This window comes from Channa argus, chromosome 15 (assembly GCF_033026475.1).
Source record: "Channa argus isolate prfri chromosome 15, Channa argus male v1.0, whole genome shotgun sequence".
Classification (NCBI taxonomy): domain Eukaryota; kingdom Metazoa; phylum Chordata; class Actinopteri; order Anabantiformes; family Channidae; genus Channa; species Channa argus.
This window is the reverse complement of record NC_090211.1, coordinates 3,968,163-3,984,133: the sequence shown is the minus strand read 5'-3', so window position 1 is coordinate 3,984,133 and position 15,971 is coordinate 3,968,163. Positions and strand designations below refer to the sequence as shown.

The 15,971-nt window shown below is 37.6% G+C and overlaps 1 protein-coding gene across 3 annotated transcripts; it reads left to right on the top strand.

Moving 5' to 3' along the window:
* The first annotated feature begins 1,906 nt into the window (after positions 1-1,906).
* Positions 1,907-15,864, top strand: LOC137099375 (proline-rich transmembrane protein 2). Of its 3 annotated transcripts, none has more exons than XM_067476132.1 (5): positions 1,907-2,351; positions 9,134-9,422; positions 10,106-10,395; positions 10,814-10,946; positions 11,205-15,864. In XM_067476132.1, exons 2-5 carry the CDS (start codon positions 9,185-9,187, stop codon positions 11,207-11,209), a joined length of 666 nt encoding a protein of 221 aa, XP_067332233.1. In that variant the 5' UTR covers positions 1,907-2,351; positions 9,134-9,184; the 3' UTR covers positions 11,210-15,864. The 3 variants fall into 3 exon arrangements, with proteins under 3 accessions (XP_067332233.1, XP_067332230.1, XP_067332232.1); XM_067476129.1 differs by having other exon boundaries at positions 1,917-2,351; positions 11,023-15,864; XM_067476131.1 differs by lacking the exon at positions 1,907-2,351 and adding an exon at positions 2,951-3,442 and having other exon boundaries at positions 11,023-15,864.
* Positions 15,865-15,971: the final 107 nt, after the last annotated feature.

Genomic DNA, 15,971 nt, shown 5'->3' with positions numbered 1-15,971 from the left:
GAGGTATAAATAAAGGTTTCAATACTGTGGTAAATGAATGATTTCAATTAGATTTGTTTTTTTACTGAAAAAGCAAAACATGTTTTCTTTAATTTTAGGTGCATTGGCAAATTGTAATTTTAGCAATTTAAAATATTTTGTAACAAAAAGTGTGCAAGTCACATCTATATACATATGTGTGTAGATACATAAATTAGCAAAATGATGGTTATTTCACTTCTAGTTAACAGTTTCAAAATAAACAAGCAAAAAGACATCAATGATTCTAACTTTCTGTCTGCCACAATACATTTAAATATGAATGGTTTAAACATTTACCGAGTTACTATTTATTCTACTGGTGTTTATTTATTACAAGGTGGAGATTATTTTATTGACACAGATCTCATAAAGTACAAATGTGAAAAAGTCCCTGACTCACACCTTTTACACTGCATTGTTAAATCCTTCAAACATCCAAACTATTGTCCCTGAGTTGTGGGATTGTGTAGCTGGAGAGTGTACGCTGCATTGTTACAACTGTATTAAGTCAGCAGAAACAGCAGGATGGGGACAGAAACAAGTGCTACAAATTATTCACAGTTAACTAAGACAATACAGGAAGTTAGACACCTATCTTTCAAAGTAAGAGTAATGCTTTCACATGATTCACATTATTTTGTTTTGTTTTTTTCTTCCTTCAAAATACATTCATATGTTGTATCTTTATATTCATTTTGAAAGATCTCAACGAGGGTAAAACTAGGGTACATCATCTGTGTTGTTTCCTGGGGTCATCAGGTGTCTTGGAGCTTAAAATATCATACACAGACAGGGTTGGTCGGAATTCAACCTGTACCTTAGCAGCAATCCACAGATCTGCTCTCTCAAGCAAAGCCGTCTTGATGCTTTCCTAACTACATCTGTGCTGGTACGTCCTTCTGTCTCCTTTAGTGAACAGCATCATCTGTGTACTGACTGACCTGCAAATCATCAGAACATAACCTCCATAGGCCAACACTAAACTATTCTGTCTCCTCTGTGGCAACTGCTCTTCAGCTTTTCATAACTGACTCGTGCTTATTTAAGTTTCCTCCCACAGTGAGTGTGGAGCATAAACGGACTACAACACATTGTTGGACCAAGGTGTAGTCCCAGTAATGTGAGTAGAAAACCAAAGCTATTTTAGCCATGAATTGCCATTCTGAAGATCCCTCTTTGACAAAGAAGATAGGATTCACATTTCGACAAATATTTATGTACTGATGCTGTCAGCAATTGTCTGTGGGACCTGGTCATCCCGCTACTGATAACCATCAGTGACAGTGCGTACTTTGTACAGTACTTACTTTGTCCAAGCTCCTCTCTGTCTTATTGATACTGGTCTGTTGGACCCCTCCTCCTCCACAGCTGCCTCGACCTCATTCTGAAACAGTTGTGCTTCCCTTTTTCATTGCCAAACCAAAAAGCTTAAAAGCAACTAACACCAGCTTTTCCCTTGGTAAAAGTCCCTCACCCACTGTATTCTCTGCTTTCTGTCACCTGCCAGTTTTCGTTGCCACTCCTTCTCCTGTGCAAACATTCTGGTCAAAAAAGATTCCAGGCACCTAAAAACCTCACTTCCAGAAATGTCCTCAATGAATTTCAGAGAGCCTGTCAGCTTGCAGTTGTTGCCATAGAGACCACATTACATTTAATTTAATCAATACTAATTGCATTTAAACAGATCTTTAGAGTTTCTGGTTTATCTAACATTTATTGTATTAAATATATAACAAACATTGAGATTTGTTTTCACCAATGAATTCCACCAAAGTCTCAGAGGACTACACCAGACTTTTATTGTGAAAGCTTTAGCAGACACTACACTTTTCTCCTCCTGCCAGCTTCACACTAAAGGAAGAAGAAAGCAGCGACTGCAGAGCAAGTGCTACCTCCTGCTCTCACATACACAGACACACACGCACACACATGCACACACCCACACACAAACACGGAATCTCACACATACATGCACACACACACACACACACACACACACACTCTCTCTTAAAGCACCCCTCCCTTCCTTTTTACCTCTTGCAGTAGAAGAGACAGATCTGCTGCAGTGACACTCCAGCTTGATCACAAAATTAAAATTATAAACCAAATCAAGGAAAATACTAATGAGCTAATCCACGATTTAAAAAACAAACTTTACAGAGGGTTTGATCCAGAATCGTGTCCCAGAATTTTTTTTTTTATTATCACTCCTTCTTTGTCTCACATCAATGGATTGTACCTCTTGTATCTCTTGCAGAGACAAAATGGACATCAGTCTGCAGCTTCTCATGGTCTAGGGCCAGGTAAAAGATCAGTGATCGGCTGCTGTGGTAAGAAAATGTTTATTTTACATGTTAGCTGTGTAAAACATGTGCTGCTTCTACAATAACACAGTGGGTGTGTCGCCTTCCCTCTGCTCCGGCTGCATCACACTTCCATCTGGATGTTTCCCTTTTCTTTGTCTGCCTTTGATGCTGAGGCATTTGGTGCATTTGTTTCCCTAGTGTGTGCCTCATTTGTGTGTGAGGAACAGCAATCCTGTCAAGACACATCATTGGGTTTTTAATATGCATAAAATAGAAGATTGGGTTTTCTAAATTGCTCTCATGGTTTACACATGATTTTACTTTGATTTTTCTACACAAGTGGGAATAATTCACAAGAACAGTCATATAATAGTTGTAGGTTCAGTGATATTTTTCTAGAAAAGCCTAAGAGAGGCTGGTTAGTTTGAATCATTATTATGTCCTTGTTCTGTGGTGAAAAGAATTGAAAAAGGTAGCACAATATTATATTGACAATTGATTGTGATTGTATGCATTGTTATTGTAGTAGAAACTGTAGTAACAGTCCAAAAGACATAAATAGCCCGTTTACAAATATATGTCACCCAAACAGCAAATTTAGCAAATTACAGAATTACTAAGTAATGTTTTTTTATTTGCTGACTTTTGTGTTTATTGGCCGAAGAGACAATTGATTCAAAGGAAATAATCAGGTGTTTATTAAAATTCTACTCAGTATAGAATGCAGATTTGCAGTTTAACTGGTTTATGACTACAGCTAAAGGTCTATGTGGTTGTAGTTGTTTAATAATCGTCCTGTTATATTTTTGAATAATCGTTGACAGAACGAAAATAATTAGTAAATATCCATCACAGTTTGATTAGTCCCATGTAACTTAAAAAATAAAAAATAAAAAAGTATAAAACAGAAAAAGCAGGACATGTTTGTATTTGAGAGGCTGAAAGTAGCAACTGATTGGTGATTGTACTTTTTGTTGCAGTGCTGTTTGGAGCTACAGTAACATGGCTGCCTCCAAAATGTGCTCTGTAGTCAAAGTTGTGATGCAGCTAAGGTGACAGTTGTGAGGGACAAGACATCCACTCAGACTGTCAGTATGAGAGTCAGCAGGATAATGGTCTGTACTTGAGGACAGTAAATCCACCGCAGATTCGCATGTGATCAGCTTCAGCTTCCATCAATTGTGTTGTTTCAAATGTCCCTTTGAGTTATATTAAATGGTTAATTTTAGACAAAAACTCTGCTCCAGCATAAACAGAGAAACAGTCACTTCATTGCGCAGCATGTTTACAGTATTAACCCATTAACTAAAGCACAATTTTTTGCTCAACTTTACCAAAGTGCATTTGTTTCCTGAACTTAACCACACATGGAATTTTGTAGCCAAACTCAGGTCTGCGATGAGACAGTCACCTGCTTTATACACTTTCTGATAATAATTAATAAATATTCATCCAATTAATACCCTGTGTCAGAACGTAACGATTGAATTCTCTACAGGTTTGAAATTATCTAGACATATGCTACTACATAAATGATAGCACAGCTGAACTTCTGACTTAATTCATTGGGGGTCTAAGACAGAAATAAAGTGAACAACATTTTTCAAAACAGGGATAGACATTCATTGAGTGGAAATTCTTTTTAATGCCTATACTCAAAGGAAAAATGAAAGCAAAAAGATACAATTTTCACAATTCAAACTCAATTACTGACACTGTGTCAAACGTTCGTAGCAGCATGTGACATATAGGGTCACTTCTCTAATTGGTAAGAAGAGCATGCCTTACTTAAACTTTTCGGTCTCTCAAAGACAGAACAAAACACCAAATGTAGTGAAAAGAAAAAATAAAAGCATGAAACCATTTGAAATATATATTGTAAATACAGTTATGTGCAAAGAAACAGTTTGAAATGGCAAAATGAGTAAAACGTAATTTTTTTCATCAGCAAAACTTACTTTAAAATAAATGTATTTAGAAACAAACTTTTGCACTGATTTAATTTTCATTATTTTGTTACTGTTATTTTCATTACTATCTTTGACCGTTTGTCTTACTTCTAATAATTAAATAACATTAGCTCTATGTGCAAAATTACATTTGTATCCCCTTACGTTGAAACTGCAACTAGTACAATAATAATGTACATTCAGTATTTTTAAAGTTTAAACGTTTGTAATAACTAATTAGGCGTTAAATATGTTGATGAAAAAAATTCTTCTTTTTACACTGTGCTATTTCGAAATGGGGGAATAAAAACTTTGCATGACTGTATTTAATAATTAACATGAGAAAACCTACAGTAGTTTAACAAACATTCTGTGACATATTTACATGTTAATGATTATTTTGTCGTTCTGATAAAAAGAGTTTTGAGAATTTTACGTTGTTTTGTTAGTTTGTTTGTTCTTTTTATGTTTTTTAATTAAATTTAGAGCTACAACATGCAAATGACATTAGCCCTGCATGACACCCATCTTTCCCTTATGTATGGTGCTCTGCCAAAACATACCAATCAAGCAGATATAACTGAAAACTTCTGATTGGTCAGTAGGGGGAGTCTCTATCAAAACCTGCAGAACTAAATAACTCTGCTGCCAGTGCTTTTTATTAATTCTGGGTCACAGGAGGCTTTGATGCGCCTCACCACAATAAAATATTTATAGTATATGAAATCCAGTTATTGTAAAATAAGTTTGAGTATATTCAGTTACTGCAGATTTTACCTTTAAATTCTTGGCATACTGACAATTTTTTCTCTGGAAAGTAGAAATATGTTCTGATAACATCTTACAATGATGTGGTAGACACCAAAAATCTAAACCTGCAAATAAAATGGAGGTGGATGTCAACGACCAGCCCTCATCCGGTATTTAATAAACGGGCTGTACATCGGACAACTGATGCTCTAACTGGGCATGAAATAAACATTATCGAAGCATTGAGTCATTACGCTGCTGCTGCTGCAGCAGCAGAGCTAAAAACAACAGACACTGATGGCTTTAATGGGCGTCTCTTCCTGCTAATTTCCCCCCCCCCTGACTCCTAAGTGTCCAATGCAGCTCGATGCAGCTGACATTAATCCTGCCACTTACTGAAAAAGAACGAAAGCAACAGCAGGTTAATTGCTGTGGGAGTTGGCTGTTTAGACCCCTAACCCTATAATGATCTTTCAGTGATTCAATTCTTTACTCAGCACTAAAGGTCTATATGAACGAAAGAGTAAAGTTAGCACGTGACCATAGACATCATGAAACTTATGCGTGATTGGGGATTTTTTTAACTGTTAACTGCCAAAAGTTGAGATACAGGTATCAACAATACACCATTATTTAAGGTTATTTAGTATGAACACATTTCAGAAACATGCAGAAACAACAAAAAATGGCCAAGTTTCAAAGAAACGAACTGTCAATGGTCAGTTAAATAAGATGAAGGGAGGATGGCCATAGTGAAGACAAACATATGAATTAATTTATAGGTAAAGTTTTGTAGACTTTTTTTTCTGATAGACAATATTGTTTGCATATTTACTAGAGTAGGTAAAAAATGTTGAGACCCTCAACATCCTATACATGGTTGTGTATGTAGCCTGAGAGACAAACACCAGGGCATAAAACCAGGGGGTGAAGGGCAGTTGTAGCACCTGATGTTCAAATACAACTTAATAGAGACATCGACCCACAACTGAAACAGCTGCAATAAAACTACAGTAGATTGTAATAAAGTGATGGGGACATGCAAAAACTATCCCTTGGCATAACGAGCATGGTGGTCAGTGGACCAGATGGTCTGCAGCTTGACTCTAAACTGGTTACATCTGTTCTTCTACTTTGATCACCAACTGGGTGAAGACCTATCGAAGATGTCAGTTACCTATAATCACAAAAGTCTTATAAAATAATTTGAGCAAAAGGAAAAATGTCTTCTTAATTTGAGTATCTGTCAAAACAGTTGTCAGCATTAGAGGGACCTTGAGGTTTCTGAGGGAATTGTCTAGTTTGACTAGTTATGTCAAGTTTCACTTTAAGGACCAGTGCTAACTTCTGCTTCATAAATTTAAAGGTTTGTGACCTGGCAGTGTCTTTTTACAACTTTGCTTTCAGTAAAATATTCCCAATATAATATCTATAAATACTGTATATATACAGATTTTGATAGTTGAGAAATATTTCTGTATCACTAATCTGAGTAAATGATAAAATGAGCTGTTGGAAAAAAAACAGCTTTGGACCAAATATATGCAGTTTACAGCATCCTTGTTTTAAAAAATGATGCATTAATTGTCGAGCTAGTAATCTCACTCATCTCTAAAATACGGAGGGATCCCAAATTTTTAGAGGTCCTTTGAAAAACTGTTTCAAATTACACACGTTTTGAATTACACTGCAGCTCAAAGCCCCTCAGGTTGTTCAGAAATGCACTGCATCAGGACACGGACAGTGATATAGAGTGTTACCTCTGTAAGAAAAGACTTTGCATTTGTCAGCTTTTACAGAGCTTTTACACAAGCTGCCGCATGTGGTCCTCAGGGGAGAAACAGTAGAATTCATCAATCCAGTCGTGGCAGGTCATTACAATATTGAGTGTGAAGGTGCTGCAACTCAGCTTTCCCTCCAAACCAGCTCTTCAAGGAGCCGTTTGTCCTGCTGGCTGTCGCTCAGATCAATGAATCTTTGCATTCGTCACATCCATAATGGTAAAAGACGAGCAAAATTAATCAAGCAGTGACATTTATTTATGTAGAAAAGATAGAAGATGGGCAGACTGAGGTATAAAAAGAGCTGCAGTGGAGCAGCTGCATTTAGGCCACTGCAGAAAAACAGTTTTTAGTGAAATGTAGAGTATGGATCGAGCCTTGACACAAACCTGAGGATGTGGTGGCTGAACCAGACCCACACTTGACGCACACAAGTTTGTGCTCTTTTTATTTCTCTATTTATAGAGAATTTCTATTTGAGCACGAACCAAACCTTTATGTACCGATGGGTCCTGTCACAGCTCAGTTGGGGTGTCCACCTCCATGAACTCACGTTGGTTTGGTGACTTACAACATGTTAAACTCTTATCATTTTCCGAGTTACACAATCACTTTCTTTCTGTTATTATCTGTAGCTGGAACTTTGTATTCTTTTTCAAATTTAATTAGGCGTTTAGTGATTTTATGAGTCTAACTAAACTCCACCAATGATGAGTGGGACTTAAATCAAAAACAGACTGAGCTGATGTCCACCCACACAAAAGACCAGGAGCCAGAAACCTCAGCAGATGCCGGCAAGAACCCGTTGAGTCACAGGAATAAACAAAGAAGCTTATCAACCCACATATACTGTATAGATCTGGAGTGTAAATATTTTGTGCTTGAGGTGATGAAAACTTTCTTCTTTCTTTTGTAAAGATAATCAAGTTGTGTTATTTTGTTGTCAGTGTCTGTATAATTGTATCATTCTAACTTTTATTATGTCTCATTAGCTTCAGTACTTTCCCAATTCTGTGCTTTTTTTCCCTTTTTGACAAAATAGTCTCACCACAAGGTCCATTTAGAAGCTTTCAGTTGTACCACACAATGTTCAAAGTGTACTAGAAGTATAACATGTACAAGTGAACACATACATGTACATGTATGTAAGTGCCAACTCCATGTGTTCTTTAAGGTCAAACCTATCAAAACTACTGAATTTCTGTCAGTATAGGAGAAATAAATATGTGACATTTAGATCTCAGCCCGTCTTAGTTTTTGGTATCAAAGAAATCCAGTTATTATTATTGTTTCGGTTATTATGTGAGGACATACTCTTTGTACTCTGCACCTTCAGTTTGTTCTGACAGCCGGGATCCAAAGACAAGTCAGTTTCTGACACCAAAGTAAAAGCAAACATAATAATGTTCTTCATTCCAGTGCTGCAGTTTTAATATTCTTTCTCAAACCTCCTGACTCACCCTCAAGCTTTTAAATAACACTGCAGTTATTACACAGAAAAGCAAACATATCTGAATATAGCCTATATTGCGATATTGTGGGAAGTCTGCGTTTTAATTGTTTATATAACTGAATAACTCTCCCTTCTCTTCATTTAAAATAGAAAACAAAAGCATTATTAAAAACAAAATACAAATCTGTTTTAAACTGAGTTCTGAAAAGTAAATCTCATGGGGATCACTGCTGCTGGCTGCTCTTTTACATGACGTGGAAGCATTACATAACACTAAGAGCTGGGAATTTTTAGAGTTTGTATAGATAAAGATGAATATGAAGCCTTTATATTAGGTCTGTAAGAGGATTTGTCTGCAAATGTTCTGACATTTATAGCTTTGAGGATGAAACAAAACTTCTTTGACAATAGAGTTCCAGACAAAACTTTGGCTAGAACATCTTAATTTCTTGGAATTGCAAAATTATGACCAAATGTCTCCTGCATCATTAGTAATTCATGTGAAATTATTATCTCATTACCAAACACTTCATTGTTATGTTGTTAACTTGTCAAGATATTGCGTTCATGGAGTTCAATTCTACACCCCAGGGCAATGTATATGGGTCTAAGTCGAAAAACTAAAATCTGTTCATTGCATCATGGAAGTTAGTTTTAAAGTTATTTGTGTTCAGTGATCATATTTTATTGCATCTATGTTTTGCAAAGCTTTTCATGTACTGTACATTTCTAGTCTGCCATATTCAAAACATCCTGCATGTTTACTGATGCATGAATAACTGGTGAGGGAGGCACAGAAAGTCCAAAATAAATTGTTAAAGTAACAAATAGAAAAACACACCACAGCTGTTTTTTCCTCCCCATTATTTTCAGACGGCGCCTCGACGTTTTTTCTTCAAGACTTAGGTTTGTCTGCACCCTCAAATGGCCACCAGTCCCAGCGGAGCCCAGCAATCCAGTACTATGGAGGAGTCCCAACAGCCAGATCAGCCAGTCAGCACCCAGCAGGATGGAGGAGAAGTCAACCAAGCGGCAGTAACTTCTCAACCCGCCAGCTCAGAGGAACAAACCCTCCCTCCAACAGATGCTCCTGAGGCCAATCAAACAGAGGAGGGAAATGCCATGGACCATCTAACAGTGATCAGTGAAAATATGGAGACCAGTAAATACTTAAGTCACCCATGTTGTACCTGTTCACGAGGGTTCATTGTTTGATTCCTCACTCATTCCACTTATCTTCTTTTAGTAACAGAAATGTTTCAAAGGGAAGCTTTTTATCTGCTCCAACCTTTTTGCCATTTCAGCCATACAATTTTATTCTGTTGTGTTTTTTATTATTATTTATTTTATTTAATGTAAAAAAAATTCCCTATTTCTTCAATTCTTTTCTATAACTTACAACGAAGGTAGTTTTTCGAATGAAGGCAGGAACCTTTTGAAAACTGAAACAAAGCAGTTATCAGTACTTGCACTGAAACAGCATAATAGAATGAGACCGTTCAGTTTTGCGCACCAACTTTTTTCAAAACCTCACCTGTTAGATGTCAAGAGATAAAATAAAAAAACAAATGAAAATGTTGACACCATAGTTATATGTTACTCTAAAACACATAGTGGATAATGGATTAGTTTGTATGTCTGAGCTCCATGACCTCGGTTGTCCCATAACAATTAAACACACACCATTTACATCATTATACTAAAGGTGAGATTCTATATTTTGGGATTATGGTGGCTACAGTGCATTTGTTCATCTCTCAAGACTTTCTCATTTTCCTACATCCTGTCAGTAGCTCCTTAACATGCCACTTTCGCATCCTTCAGTCTGGACTTCTTCTCTTTCAGGTAACGGTATCGGTCCAGTGATGGTCGACTCTACTCCCACAGCGCCCTCTGTGTCGCCCAAACAGCACGCTAAGCCAGGCGGCCACGCCAATGGTCGGGCTCGTTTGGGCAGCCGGTCCGGCTCGTTGGCGGCGGGCTCACCCAGGCCCTCGCTCACACGCCAGCCCAGTGCAATCACAGAGGCCGTTGGGGATGGATCCAAGCCAAGAGACTATCTGATCCTGGCCATCCTGTCCTGCTTCTGCCCACTGTGGCCCATCAACATTGTAGCCCTCACCTTCTCTGTGATGGTACGACGTTCATTCGGACATTTGTATATAAATAAAGAGAAGAACATAGGTAGAAACTATAGCATAAGATAATTCAAACGTCTCCACTGAAAGGAAAGTTTTTTTCTATCTGCAGGTTTATATGCTCCTCATACAGTAATGAAAGACAGACCTAAACTATTTAGGCCTCTGTCATTCCATTATGTTTCTCCACAACCTTCTGAAGGAAATACTTGGCTGTTTAGCTCCTAAATGCTCCCTTGTGTCCTGGCTAGTCTATAACTCTTTGGGCTGTAATTTGCTGCTGAGCAGATGGAGTAAAAAGAGTCCATCAGAGTTTGTTGCCCAGATTTGGAAACACTAAGTGTGTCTAGAGCGATGATTTGTGCAGGATGGTTTTACTTTTGATTCCTCATCTTTACCCTTTGTTTCTCTTCAGTCCCGCAACAGTTTTCAGCAAGGTAACATTGATGGAGCTCGCCGTTTGGGTCGTAATGCAATGGTTCTGTCGGTCGTGTCCATCTTGGGAGGCATCGCCATCATCACCGCAGCCATCGCCCTCAACTGGGGATGTAAGTAACCTTTGTCTGTATCTCTCCATCTAAAACACTGTAACACTTTCATTCTTTCTTTTTTTTCTCCATCCAGTGATATTAAAATCCTGATAAATACAGCGGCAAGACCGACTTCACAACAACATCTAAATCTACTCAACACCGCACACTCCTGTTCACAAGCACTATTTTTCTCAAGCGCTTGCACCAAAATGGAAAACAATATAAAATTCAGTTTCTGTTCTTTGCTGTTGTTTCTTGCTGCACGACGACAAGCATGATTTGCCTGACACTCTACCTCCTACACAACCAATGAATCCGCTCCTGACTCTGACGGCCAATCTGGATATGAAGGAGAAAACGGATGGATCGCCAGACGTCCACTTCATCCTGCAGTAGCAGCTTATCTCTTCTTTAGACTGCTTTCTCTTACTGCATTTGCTCCCATCGACGAACATTGTGTCTGTTGTCATGGAAATGGGCATCTGTCTCTATGGAAATGGGATTAACCTCATCTCTAAATTAATCTTCATGCCCCAGGTCCAGCAGCAGAATGAACTGAGGGATGAGGCTTTCACTTTTTTGATGCCAAAATATAAAAACTTCTTCGACTTAGTTCAACTAAAACTGGAGGTGCTGCTGCTGGTTTCACCATGAAGCAAAGATGTAAAAGACAAATGGAGTGATTGTGTTTATTGTGCACGCATACAAACACAGAGGTAGATATGCCAACGCTGCTGCTGCTGCTGCCCCAGTGGTCACATAACAGAGACCAAAGTCTGTTCCACTGGCTGCTTATTCAGTTTTTCTTTTTCTTCATTGGTTTTTCTGGAAAAACTACAAAACTTTGAAGAAAAAGCTCCTAAAAGGTGGTAATGCTCACATCATTTAAACAGGGCTTATTGGAAATACGATTATTTAAAGGCTGCTAAACTTCTCCAAAAGATATAATTTTTTTTTTCCATAAAACTCTAGTATCCTCAGCATTGTTACAACTGTCAGTGGGGCTGTCAGTTTCCTGACCTCTGGAACAGAACCTGAACCTGGCAGTTCTTATTTCACATCAGTTTTCTATAACTCAGCTGGCTTCTCAGTCTTGACCTGTGAGAACTGGTGTTTGTTAAAAGCTGCTATCAACAGAAATCTGAACTTATATATATCTTAGCAGTGTAAGGCAATGACCACACAATCTCATCGCCAGCTTGGGTGCTGTGGGGATGCTGCATGTCATACACTATTGGTCAGGGTTTTGTAATATCCCACATTTTGAGGTTTTATAACATATGGGACATAACATGGATGTTCTAAAAGTAGGTTCAACACTTCATGACATCGAATGTGTGTTTTGGTAAAGTTTAGAAACTAAGACAATCAGAGACTTGAAAGAATAATAAAGTCCTGATATGCCAGAGAGAACAAGGCTGTGTGTGAGGCAGAGAATGTGTGTTGAAAATGTGTGTTGTGGACTGAGTTGTGGTCGTCTCGACGTCTGAGTGCAGCTCTGTGCTTGTAACCGATTCCAGTTGAGTCCCACTGATCCAGACATATTTAATTATTCTCTCTGACCACAGAAGGTGCAGCTTTTTCTCCCTAATGGACATAAAGTGATGGGCAGTTTGATTCCTTCCTCTGTGATCTCAAAGCCCTCTATTAATTTAGGTGATAAAGGTTACATTTACACCAGAGATCTTCGCTCTGAGTGTTCAGGTTCCCACAACATGCTCTGACCCGAGACGGATCACATTTATTTTTGATACACTAACAATTCTTTATTATGCTTGTGTAATGGCTCTGGCCTTTATTTGAATTTCATTTGTTTTGGAAACCTCAGCTCCTTTATCATTATTGCTCGATCCCTCTAAAATAAACACTTTTTCATTTCTGAGTAAGTTTTTAGGAGACGGCTCTTTTCTGCAATTCCTGTTATTTATCTGATAATTAGAATGTGCTTAGAATCACTGTGCACTGTGCAGTTGGGACACAGCTTTATCAATCTGCCCCACAATATATAATGGTTTGTGATGAAGCAGCAAAATTTGTCTGATGAAACCTACAGTAAATAAAGTGTGAAGCACAGTGGAGCTGTGCTGCTGTCAGGCTCCGTAATGGCATTGGTCATTTACCAAACTTTAAAATCTTTACTTTTGTTCCTGTTGAAGGAAAAATCCAGACCTGTAACTTGTTTAAGAGAAATCTAACTGGAATAAGGTAATTTTGACATATCTCTGGCTACAATGTGGCAGCATATAGTGATTACTGGCCGAGCAACAGATAGATTTTTACACTGTCTTGGAGCTCACCTCCACCTAGTTTAGTCAGCATTTTCACAGAGCTACAGTATGATAGTGTGCCAAACACCTGTGTGTGTGTGTGTGTGTGTGTGTGTGTGTGTGTGTGTGTGTGTCTGCTCTGTTTTAGCCGATCCCTGTATTGAAGTGTAAACTCTAACACACTTTGTCCACTTTGTTTCAGGGGCTGATATATTATTATGAAACTCAATCAGCCCTTCATCTCCTATAACCTGTGCATGTTTACAGTATTTATTACAGAATGCTTTTACATAAGACTGTAGCCTCATTTACAGAGCTGACTGAGTAGCACCTTGTAAATAAATAGTATGAGAAATTGCCCACCTATTTAATATATTCCCTTTTAAACTTTGCATTGTCATGGAGGTAATGACCCACAGTTAACCTGGGGTTAGAAATGTACATGAACCACGGGTTTTTGTAGAAGATGTCACTGCTGTGAAGATAAAATGTGGCTGTAAGGCTTAAAGCAGGGACTCATTTGCACCAGTCAGTTGGCGCCTCTGCAAAGAGGTGAGGTCAGACTTAGAGGTGAAGGAGGAATGATAGGTCCTGTAATGCAACGTGAACGTCATATGAGGAGGATAGTGGACCGATCGAGTTCTAAGCGTTCACATCCTCAATGAAACACCTTAAAATTTAAGTTAGATCAAACAATGATTATCCACTGATCCACATAGGAAAACATAATTCTCAGACATATCGGGGCTTTCTTCCAGTCAAGTATATTTATGATTCTGATGTTAACATAAATCCCATTTATGAGCTGGAAACAAGCAATTACAATAACTGTGATACGACATTCACGCTGCATGAGGTCACTTCCATCCCACTCCCTTCTTCACTCCACCCACTCCTGTACTGTATGTAGCATGCCTGTTTACTGTTGACATTATGCAAAAAAACGGTTCCAGCTTGATTTCAGTATGAATGCTAGCTTTTCTGATTTTGGCTGTAGGTACTGTACTCACACAGTAATGTATGGAATTTGATTGTGCGACTTCTCAGAGTTGCCTACAGAGTTTTGTCAAGTGTGCCTCACATTTCACATGAGTTGAACTGACTGTTAATCCTTTTGTGCTATGGTTTATTGTGTTACTATTGGAGACTCCCACATACATTGCAATTATGATATTAATTCTTTTGTAAACACAGTTCCTCAAATCGGTACAGTTGTTCATCTCTAATCCAACTGGCACAACTTCTGTAAATAGAAAACTTCCTACAGAGTATATATCTGTCTATCTATATTTAAAAAAAACTGCCCAAAAAAGGGGTTAACTCTAAGTACTGGAAACATTTTATTTTAATTAGCACAAAAATCTCATGATATTTTAAAATATTCCTGTAAAGTCCCTATTATTGGGGAGAAGACACTGTCCAAATGAAATTCATAAAATCAATTTACCATCAGAAAATACAATAAATCTGTAATGACCTGTTTAAATTCAAAAGTCATAGAAACTAATGTCAATGTTGTATAAATGATTATTATTGTTGTTCTCATTGCAAATTGAAAAGCCAGAGATACGGATAAGGCTAATTACTGGCCTCGTGGAAAAAAAACTGCTTACAAATGATGTTAAATCGTCACTCAGTGACAGAGACAGAGAGCTAAGTACATTAAATTAATTCTGCAGCCTACAAAATGAAGATTGTAAATTACCTACAAGGTTATAAAATTGTTTTGCCCTGAGTTTGGACAGTAGTTCATTGAGGTAGATTAGTGATTTGTTATGTTTGCCTGTAAATTAAAATTTATTTGATTTGACAGAGAGATGTTGATATTCTTTAGATTTTGCCAAATTCTTTTCGTTTGACATCCCTTAAAGATGTAAAATATTAGTTTCTTTCAGGCACGTGTTACTCCCTCAAAATGGGGAAAAATGAGAAGTGAAAGTTCAAAGTAAGATCATCATAGATACAATTATTGCAATATACATATTTACAACTGTCAAATAAAAGATTAGTCCAGCATCACATATAGCTGTAAATACTGTATAAAATATGAGCTTATAAAACCTTTGCTCTGTTTGCTTACTGAAAATCTTCAATAGAACTTCTCATTTCAAACAGTCAGCTGTACTTGCAGTACTATATACTGGTATTTTTCAAGTTTTAGTGGCTCCTGACAGAAGGAAACAATAATCTTCTGTTTCATATGATTGTGTCATTTGTCATTTTCTTTTATATCTTATTTTCTTTTTTATCCATTTTGTTTATTTACTTTCTTAGATACACCTTTGCAGCCCTGAGTACCTATCTTTGTGTCTTTTAATATGTCTATTCTCATTCTCTGCATCTCTTTTGTATATACACAGTAATGTTTGTAATGCTCAGTATAACCTGCCTCCTGCTTGCATTTTTTTAAATGGCAAAGTGGGGGGATGCTGTATGCATGAGTAGACTGTGAGCTGAATTCATTATGTCCTTCTCTTACTATTGATTGCTAACTCCTGCCACTGGACTCTTTTTGTGCCTGTGCATGCCTTAAATTGACTGCTATATGAAGCATACTGAATGAGTATGGGTGTACACAATACATTTAGCAAAAACACTGTTGATCTTGACTACTGATGTTAAGTATTTGATCATGTTTGAAGGGAATAAATCCCAGTTAAATACTACCTCCTCTGAGCGTACAGATTCATGAATTGATCTGAGGGTACATATACTGTATGGTACAGAAAACCTTTATATACATATCATGGTCCTGGATAATACTGTGTTGGAT

What these genes read in the sequence shown, in the direction of transcription:
- LOC137099375 (XM_067476129.1), top strand. Translation starts at nt 9,185, where the DNA reads ATGGCCACCAGTCCCAGCGGAGCCCAGCAATCCAGTACTATGGAGGAG. An exon ending in CAGTGAAAATATGGAGACCA is followed by an intron (nt 9,423 to 10,105) that starts GTAAATACTTAA and finishes CTTCTCTTTCAG; the next exon opens with GTAACGGTATCGGTCCAGTG. An exon ending in CCCTCACCTTCTCTGTGATG is followed by an intron (nt 10,396 to 10,813) that starts GTACGACGTTCA and finishes GTTTCTCTTCAG; the next exon opens with TCCCGCAACAGTTTTCAGCA.